Here is a 9826-nt window from a genome sequence, read left to right as displayed (position 1 = left end):
ATGGGAACATCTATTTTAAAAGTCCCTGTGTTTAAACAGTGAGCGCTCAAGCTGGTTGAGGGAACAGAGGGAAAACCCCGCAGCAAAATTTTCCCTGTGTTTCCCCAAAGTATTGTCAACTTTTCAAATTTCAAAGCCCAGCTGGTGCTGTGGGCTCCCCCGGTGAAGATCAGCAGTTTACTCTTTCCGCCGCTCGGACCGAAGGTGGTGCAGAGGGGATATGGCACCGGGATGCTCCTGCTGGAAGGGTTTCCCCCTCCCCCTGCCTTTCCCCCTGCTGAAATGGGAAATTTGGTTCCCCATTTGAAATTTGAAAACCCACCAGCCAGCTGCAAAAACCACTCCTGTCCCTAATCCTAGGCTCCTAAGAGAAACATGAAACTATGCAACCCATAACTTAACTTGCTCCTTGGGAATCCCAAGCTACAACATATTGTGACAGCATCCCAGCTGTGTCGCTTCCCCCTCCCTCCCAACCCCAGGGGCTCTGCAGCCCCTCCTGGGGCAGCGCAGTGGCTGCTCCGTGCTGGGGACCACACCACACTCAGGAGGTGAAGTACGAGTTCTGCATGGAGTAGAGGTGGTCGATGGGGTTCCCCACTCGTGCCTGGAGTGGCCCCGCGTCCGCTGTGGCGAGGAAGCAGTCGCCCAGGTTGCTCAGTGAGGTATCATCGCTATCCAAGTCGTGGAAGAGGGGCTCGGCACCTTGGGAAGCAGGGAAGGAGCAGAAGGACTTCAGAGCCTGCTTTCTCCTCCGGCACCTTGACAGTGCCCGATGTCCCCAGCTTTTGCAGCGTAAGGATTTAGGGGTGAGAGGACCGCCGTCTTCCCAGAAATCGCTGCATCCCCCACGCACGCCTCCACCACACAGCCCCCTGCTGTGACCCAGCATCTCTTCAAAGGAGAGAAGGCAAGAGGCAAACCCTGGAGCCTTACCATAGGGGTGCATGTGGTCTCCGGGCATCTGCGGTGGGGTGAGCCCTTGCCGGAAGGGGTCGGAGCCATAAACGCTTTGCTCCATGCCCATCAGCTGCTGGGGTGGGGGCAGAGTGGTGTAGGGGTTCAGCATCCCCTCCAGCCCCGCACTGCCGCTGCCATTCGTCTGGGCTGGAAGATAAGAGCGAGCCATCGGTGCAGTCGGGCTGCTGCTTTCTGGGAGGCCCAGCTCCCTTGGGAAGCCCGGAGAGGGCTGGGAAATAGGGAGACCCTGAGCACGGGGAGAGCTGCATGCGAGGTGGGTACCTGAGCTCAGGCGCTGTGTGTTTTGCTGATCTTGCTGCTGCTGCTGCTGCCTCCTGGCAAGCTTCTTCATCTGGCCGAGAAGAAGGGAAAAAAAAGGGGTGAAATCATCACCTGGTCAGAGCGAGGAGGGAGGGGAGCCCCAGCACCAGCCACTGGCGGGGGGCTACCCCTCGTACCCACCTTTGCTCGCTGGTTCTGGAACCAGACCTGCACCACACGGACGCTCAGCCCCGTCTCAGCCGCCAGCGTCTCCCGCACCTTGGAGAGAGGAATGAGAGCAGCATCTCAGCCCCCTCAGCTTTTTGGGGGGACTTCAGGAGGGGACAGAGCAGCCGGGGCAAGTCCTTGCCCAGCATCCAGGACATCCCAGGGGGCTGGAGGTGTCTGAGCTTGGGCTGTTCTCCCCATACCTTCCTGCAGGGCTTGGAGGAGACCTCAAACGATGCCTTGAATGCCCTCCGCTGCTGTGTGGTCAGGATTGTCCGGGGTCTCTTGGGCCGCTTGTGATCCTTCCCATCCTCAGCACCCTTCCCCGAGGCTTGGCCCAGTTTGCAGATGCTGTCCTCATCGTCACTTTTGCCTAAGGGGGGGAAAAAAGCAGGTCCTTTACAGACAATGGGCAGCGCACATTGTTTTCCAGCATGTCCAAAATAATCTGGGGGACTTAAAACAAGCTGCTATTGGTGGGGATCTTCTTGTGAATGTGTGTGAGGGGCTGAGGTTTGGGGCTGGCTGCCCCATGGCAGCTCAGAGAGGGGGAGAGCTGCTGTGGCTCATAGTTTGGAGTCACTCAGCCAGCAGATGTGCTTTTTGGTTCTTCTTTTCCCCAACAGTCTGAGCAGCTGCAATGTGAAACCCTGGGACACCTGATTTTCCCTCCATCGGACCCAAATCCCTGCTTGCTCTACAGGGATTACCTGCCAGGCCACAGCTGGGGACACATCTGGACAGAGACACACAGGTTGCATTCACGCGAGGGCACAGCAGCCATCAAGGACCGCTGTGCCCCTGGGGCATCTGGTCCCTCTGCTTGGACAGCCCAGGCTGGGGGAGGTCAGGGTGCAGAGATGCTCAGAGAAGGCAATGCATTAGCCTAGACCTCACAAACCCCTCCTGATGTGCCCTGCCACGGAGGTCAACTCCATTTAGAGCACAGAGTTTTAATCACAAATACAAGGGGCAGCTTTTTGCCTATATTTCTCCCCTTCCATGGAGTTTTAAATCTCCCTGGACAGAAGCCCAGGCTGCTTCAAGCTTCACCCCTCAGGTACTCGCTGCAGTGTGCTGCTCCGTTGTGTTCACAGGCGCTGGTGTGTAACTCCCTGCTGCTCTCCACCGCTTGGGACCACGGGGCCTTTGGGCAGGAGCTGCTCCAGGAAAGCTGGCAGCGCTGCCCTGCCTCTTACCAGCCCTCCTCATTTACCGCATCGCCACCGTGTCAATGACCTTGCTTGCATGGGAGGGCTGTAATGCAGGTCTGACAGCACAGGTCCTTCCCTCTCATGAGCGGTAAATCACTTACAGCCTTTTCCAGAAAACTCCTCCACCATCCATTTGGGAATCGATAATGGAGCTGAGGTGCTGGTTTGATGCAGATGCAGGTTGCGAGGCTGTGCTTGGCCCGAGTCCCATCCTGGGGCTGCCGTGTCTCTGCGAGATGGGGATGCACCAGGGGGTTGTGAGCCTGGCCCAGAGTAATTCATGGCTAAAGCAGGTCAGGTCGTACCCCATGGCAAGAGCTAATCATGGATCATGCAAAGCAGAAAAGCATAAATCTGATGGCAGCCCAGCTGGAAGATGGGGAAAGATGGGAGCAGATCTCCGGGGCGAGGGGAGGCAATGTTTCCTGCAGAGGAGCAAGGATGCTTTTGGGTACCAGTTACCTCTTCCCTCCGTGCTGCTGGTCTCTCTCCTGGGCTCACCAGCTGATATGGAGACCTTCCCTGTGGCAAGGGCTGGGACGGCTGGGACATGGAGAGATGTCCACGCTGGTGGTCCCCGAAACAGCCCAGAGCTCGGTGCTGGCCCCCAGGAGCCAGCGCTTTGCTGCTGCCACTCACCCACAGCACATCCATGGCTTGCCAACAGCAGTGATGGCAACAGGAAAGACAAACTGCTGTTTTCTTGCATGTCCCAGTGCGAGAGACATAGTAATGCAGAAGGTCTGAGAGCCCCAGTGCTGGGGACCCCCAGGGTGTGGAGTTTCTGATGGCTAACGGGGCTGAGCGGTGGCCGCCGCTGCCTCCTTCTCAGTGCCAGCACAAGCAGGGTCTCTGCTCCGCCGAGCTGCCTGCTTTCCTGAAACCCCAAGGAGTTTAATTTTGATGGAAGGGTAGAGATTTTTTACAAATACTGGGGGGAGGGATGTCAACTGTTGGAGACATTTCAGTGCCTGAACCTCTTTGCACGCTTAAACAAGGCGAGCGCCCCAATCCCCTCCAGTCCAGGAGGGGCAGAGCCCAGCAGGGGGGAGCCAGAGGCTCATAGACTCTATCAAGCAAATGATGCTCAATATCCATGCCAAGGGGGAAAACCCGCTCGGAGCAGCCCCCCTGAGCCCTTCCCCTGCAACACCTGCTCCCCAAATCCCTCCCAGTGTCAAAGGGAAAGAAGGAAAAGCGAAGCCGGATTTGGCGGGGTATTACTTTTAATTAACTCTCCCTTTCAAGCCTTTCCCCACCAAGGAGGGGGGAGAAATTAATGAGTGTCTGGGGCTGCCCCTGACGTCACCTGGGAAGGGGCCGGGGCGATGGATATTGTGCAGCATGCCCTCACTCCGACCCGCCGAGCCCGCATCCTGCCGCTGGGGCCAGGACATTCCTCGCTCAGGAGGATTTAGGGAGAGGAGAAACGTTAGGACGCTTTTAATTGGAAAGTGGGGTCCTCTTTCAGAGGGGCTTGTTTACTTAGGCTGGGCAGCGGAGGCTCAGGGGAAGCAGTAATTGAAGCGAGGGTTTGGGAGATTACAGACAACATATGGCTCGCTTTTTATCTGCACTTTCTCATAAAGTTTGCAACGCGGTGGGGCAGATCAGAGGAGAGGCTGGACAAGCACATCGCACGATGCTGGTGAGGGGCATCCAGGACCGGTGCTGGAGCAGGGACACCCTTCTGCATCCCCCAGTGTGGCGGTGGGGTCCCCACAGGGGATGCAGCAGGAGGGGACAAAGCCGTGCCATGCTGAGCATCCACGTGGGATGTGCACCTGGGCTGGCTCCCACCGTGCCACCAGAGCCACGCGACATTCCGAGACAAACTGTTGGTGGCCACCAAAACCAGGCAGGGACGGTGGCGGGGCTAAGCTGTGGGGTCTGTGGGGAGACGGAAGGGGCCAGGACCCCCCAGGGCAGGGGCTGCCAGGGGATACCGGGGGCTTCGGGTTGGGTTTCCAACCAGCCAAGGGGTTGCCATGCCCTTGTGACTCCCACACTGGCCCTTCGTATCCCTCGGGTTTCAGCTGGAGTTTCCACTGAAATAAGTATTTCCCCTGGAGGTTTTCGCTAGTTGAAGCTCTTGGTTTGGCCAGAGCCCCTGGCAGCGGCGCTGGACCACGGGCCGATGAGTCGCTGGGGAAGAAAAACTCCCCAACCTTTCCCAAACTGCCCTTTTTCCCCACTAGGAATAAACCCAAACCGTTGTGACCAATTCACTTATTTTCCTGCGTGACGTCTCCTCATTGGTTCCTATTTTAACTGAAAGAGTTTGCACATCCCAGAAGGAAAAAATAATAATTCTTCAATCAATTGAGGACTTTCCCAGGGCTAAGGCAAGATCCAGCGCCAGCGTGCCGGATCCTGCTGCTTTCCTGCCTCTCCAGCTCCTCCAGCGTTGGACCACCACTTGCCGGCTCCCTTCAGCCACCTCCTCCCATGGCCCCACTCTATTTTTTAAATATCATCACCGTTATTTGGGGGGAGGATTTTTTCTTTCAAGCGAGCGGGGTTGCAGAGCTTGGACAGAGCCAGCCACAGGCAGTGCTGCAAAGCAGCCGGGCTCTCGTTGCAGAGGAGCACGATATTGAAGAGAAACACTGGCTTTGGGCAATTTTTTCTCCATCCAAAACCATCCCTGTCCCCCCACGCACATTCTCCCAGGTGCAGCATTGCCTGCACCTGGCAGTGAGCGCCAGGCTTTGCTGTGTCCGTGACCTGCCCCGCTTCACACCTTAACAACCCCCTCCTAAATGGGCTCGTAATGCTGATTTCTATTTTTTTTTTAAATCCGGTGCTTTGCTCCAGCCGGGAAAAGACAGGCTCCCCCCAGCTTGCTGGCAGCCCTTTCCAGAGCACTGCATTTCGAAGGTAAATCCTTCCCTCCACAAAGCAGATTTTCCCCCGATGACTGTTTTTAAGAGGAGCCAAGCGACCCAGGCGCACAGCGTGGGACTGTGCAGCCTCGCGAGGAGTGGGGCTCTGCGAGGATGACGCTAACATGAGGATTTCTGCTAGCAGATCAGTTCCACCCCCCCTGGCCCCCGTTGCTGGGCTTTCTTACTAAATTTGTCTTCCTGGGAAACATTCAGATTTGATTTGCATTGAGTGTAGATACATATTTTAATGCTGATCTGATGCTCTGGGCAACCTAAGCCGGCAGTGACACCCCGGCTGGAGCAGGATGCCAGCCCCCTGCTCACCTCCAGCCACGGTGCCACCTCTCCTGCAGCCCCCCTTGGCGACACCATGCTGGGTCTGCAGTCTGGCTCCAGCCCTCAACTGCCTGGGAAGCCGCTGGGGACACATTTGCAGGTTCCCTGCCGCCAGCTCTTATTTTAGCTCTGTGCCTCAGTTTCCCGTCGGTATTAAAAAAGTTGGCTACAGAAGCAGCAGCTCACTTCTTGCACTCAGCCTTTCCAGAGTCCCAGGTGGGGACAATGAGGCACAGGGGAGGGACGCAGAAGGTTTAGCCCAAGGTAGTCAGTGGGATGCTTGGGACCGTGATTTTTTCTTTTAGGAAGAAAACTCTCATTTACAGTGTATTTATACCAGGGGCAGCTCCTCCGTTTCCCTGGATAAGGAAGTGGAAGATGTCACTTTCAGCCAGCATGGCTCTCTCCCCACACCCGGGGATGCTGTACGCCCCTCGGGATGGGCTGCTGGTGCCCTGCACAGGCCAGGAGCACAAACTCTTACAGAAATGAGCCTAATGAGATGGAATGGTCCCCAGAGCATCCTCCAGCCCTGCTTCCCCTCCGCTGCCAAGGTCCCTGCTCATGCCCTTGCCACCAGGGTGGGAGAGACTCTGGCTGGAGGATGCAACTGTGCTTATAGAGCTTTTCCCTTCGGACCACGGGGCAGAGGTTTGAGGCAGCAAGCCCAAAGCTCGCCTCCAGACCCCACCACACTTGCAGGGACCTCGAAGCGGGACCAGCCAGGGAGACGCCGGGCGCGGGCGGCCCCTTACCAGAATCCGACAGAGCCGGGCTCACCAAGCTCAGCAGCTCCCGCTCCTTCTCGTAGTCGCCCTTACAGAGCAGCTGCCCCTCCTTCAGCACAAACTCGTCACCCTTCTGCAGGCGCCGCTCGCAGACAGCGGCAGAAGCGGTGCAGGTGGTAGACGCGCTTCTGGGCGCGCATCACCAGCTCGCTGGGCGCGATGGCCTCCAGGCACCCAGCGCACTTCACTGCGAAGAGCCTGGGGGAGCAAGAGGAGATCCTGCTGGGACGCCCGGCAGCACTGCGGCTGCACCCGGCGGGTGGCATGGCATTGGGGACAAGGGATGGGGCACCCGTGGTGGGGAGACGGGCATCTGCACAGGATCACTGTGTCACTCCGTTGGTGCTTTGATTGCTTTGAGGGGCTGGCCACAATCGTGCTGGCACCCCGCAGTGACATGGCATGTGCTGCAAGCTTGCCCTGTGCCAATGGGGGATGCTGCCTTTGGGTCAACTTTAGCATTTTTGGTTGACCTGTTACCAGGTGCTTACCATGAATGCAGTAAAAGGATGAAAACCCCAATGTCCAGATGCTCCAGATGAAAAGCAAACAGGCGTCAAACCCAACAGTCCAGCTACACCACCACAAGACATGGGACACACCACATCTACATGGGTTTTATCAAGCCAACCCTACATGTCCACCTGCCTTCAGCTCATGCCTAGATGTAAGAAGATGCTGGAGATGGCAATGGGGCCAGCAAGCTCATCCGTGCCTCTCAACAAGCACCTGCAGAAAGCATCTGTGCTGTCGGTCACCCATAAACCACCCCATCCCTCTGGCCTGGGCCACTGGAACAGCCCTGTTCCTGATTGCAAACACATCAGGAATGTCTAATATGTCATAAAAATCTCCATGGCAGCAAGTTTTGGGTTAAGGCCAGTGACAGACTGAAGACTTGATTTGTCAAAAGGAAACGAAAAAGCTCAGCTTGTTCCTTGACATTGATGTGACAGCATTTGAGGCATCCCTAATTGTACAGTTCCCAGGTTTCAACACATCAGCTTTATACTTAAAAGCCAATAATAATAACAACAGCAATAACACTTCAGGTTGAAACAGAGCTTTTCTTTCTCTGACTTTAAATGTCCTTACTGAGAAGCTCAGTAGCATGATCAATAATTTCCAGTTGGGGAAACTGAGGCGAGCAGAGCAGAGGTGGCAGCATCAGTGTTGGCTTGAGAGGACTTGGAGGCATCTGGAACTAAACCCTGGGCTGGATGTTTTAAGTGAATGGGATGTTTCCCCCAGTAGAGATGTTTGAAGGTACCAAACTAGAACCTCTTCGCCACCCCCAGATATCTGTGTTTTTGGCTTGGGCCCCAGAAAGAAAAAAAATCACTGTTTACCCAGCCTCGTCCTAAATATCTGTGGGAACTGGACATGATTATTCCCCTGTCTTGATGACTTTGGCCCAGAAAGAGAAGTCAGAAGTCAGCACACATCCTGCAGAGGTTATCTCCGAGCATCGCCCATGTCCCAGCCCAGGGATGCCCCAGGGACCGGCATGGGCAGCGCTGGCTCCAGCCTTCCACCGGCCCCAGATAGCTCCCACCTCCGTAGTCCCCGTCCCATGTGTCATCCCCGGGGGAGACCTGCGGGGCCAGGGGGCTGCAGGGCTGGGGACGGCTGGCTGGAGAGGGGAAGGGCAGCCCTGCAGCCACCAGCGGGCTTTCAATCCTTTCTCTTTTTTTGGCTGTTACAAAAAACCACATAGGAAATGGAAAGTGCTGAGTCAGCCCCATTCCAACAAGGAGAGGACCAGATGTCTGCAAAACCCTCGCAGCAAAACCATCAGAAAATGGGGATAATTTAAAAAAGTTTTTGTGATGAGCTCGATAGCCCATAAGACAAGGAGATGGGGGGCAGAGCAAGGCACACACGTGTCTCTGTGCCCCAGAGGTAGCTCCCAAGGCGAAGGCACCAATAACGCCAGAGATGCTGCTGAACAAAAGCTCCCCAGCAGCAAAGGGGCATGCATCTTGCTGCAGCCCACGCGCAGCCTCTGCTCCCGTGAAATCCCAGCCAGGCTTCATTTTACCCTTTCATTTCACAGCTTTAGTTGTCCAATAGCCGACAAACAAGACGGTCAGCTGTGCAAACCGCCGGAGGGGAACAGGCAGGCTCCACTGCGCAGGCAGTGAGCCCAGGAGAGTCAGCAGCAGCTGGTCGCATCTGTGCCTGTCTCATCAGAGATCAGCGCTTGCCTGCATGGAGCCAGCCAGCCCGGGCAAGGCAGCGCATCCCGCTGGCGTGAGGAGGGCAGATACATGCGGGAGCAGAGGATAACGCCTGCCTCCCCGCCCTGATGGGCAGGGGAGGCCGCAGAGCATCACCTCCCGGTGTCCCATGCTGTGTCTGGTGAGCACTGAGCTCCGGAGGCAAACAGCTGCCTGCCAGATGTGGGCACAGCTGGCGGGGAGCCATGGCCCACACTGCCACCCGCCAGCAGTGCCTGCCAGCCTTTGGGGTTGGGTGTCGAGAGCTCAAAGGGCTGGGAATGGGGCCCCAAATGTACCCCGTTTTATTGGCGTCAGCTCCCTCCCACCTTGGGGTCCTCTGGCAGATGCTTCATGCCAGTGTGTGGGCTATGCCCGCTCACTCCCAGGTCTTCCCAAAACAGCAGCAGCGAGCACGGGGATGGGGTGCATGGCTCTCCCTGTGCCAGCCAAATCCTTGGTGCACTCAGCAAATTGTAGCGTCCCCCAAGAAGTAGGAAAGGGATGTTAGAAAGTTTTTATAAAACACTACTGTTGCTACAGAAAGTGGAAAATCATCAAATAAAAGGTGGAGATTAAGGAGTTTATAATTCCAGATAATGCCATTAGTAACATTTATTTTTGTTCATTCAACCTTAATTTGCCAGTTTTACATACAACTGTCTTTCTTTAAGGTATATATATTTCCAACGGCCCTTTGACTGCCCTGCGAGGAGAGGGCTGTGTATTCCCTTGAAATCATCCCTTCTGAAGGGTCATTTTTTTCTTGTTCCAGCTCTGAGAAACACAGGCTTGTGTTAATACTTTATATTTCTGTAGTCATTTTGTCTTTAATTATGTATCTTTTATGTCAAAGTGGAGGCGATTTGTATTCATCTGGTAACGCATTGTCATCCTGTTTAAATGAAGTTTAAGCCCTACCTGTTGGGATT

At 55.7% G+C, this 9826-nt stretch overlaps 1 protein-coding gene across 1 annotated transcript; it reads right to left on the bottom strand.

Moving 5' to 3' along the window:
- Positions 1-544: 544 nt before the first annotated feature.
- LMX1A (LIM homeobox transcription factor 1, alpha) lies at positions 545-6941 on the bottom strand. Its single transcript, XM_009320717.1, is given in 7 exon segments — positions 545-705; positions 937-1107; positions 1243-1312; positions 1423-1500; positions 1653-1822; positions 6643-6767; positions 6769-6941. Coding segments are annotated over 7 exon segments (948 nt in total).
- Positions 6942-9826: the final 2885 nt, after the last annotated feature.

This window comes from Pygoscelis adeliae, unplaced genomic scaffold (assembly GCF_000699105.1).
Source record: "Pygoscelis adeliae isolate BGI_AS28 unplaced genomic scaffold, ASM69910v1 Scaffold402, whole genome shotgun sequence".
NCBI lineage: Eukaryota > Metazoa > Chordata > Aves > Sphenisciformes > Spheniscidae > Pygoscelis > Pygoscelis adeliae.
This window is presented reverse-complemented; position numbering and strand designations above follow the sequence as displayed.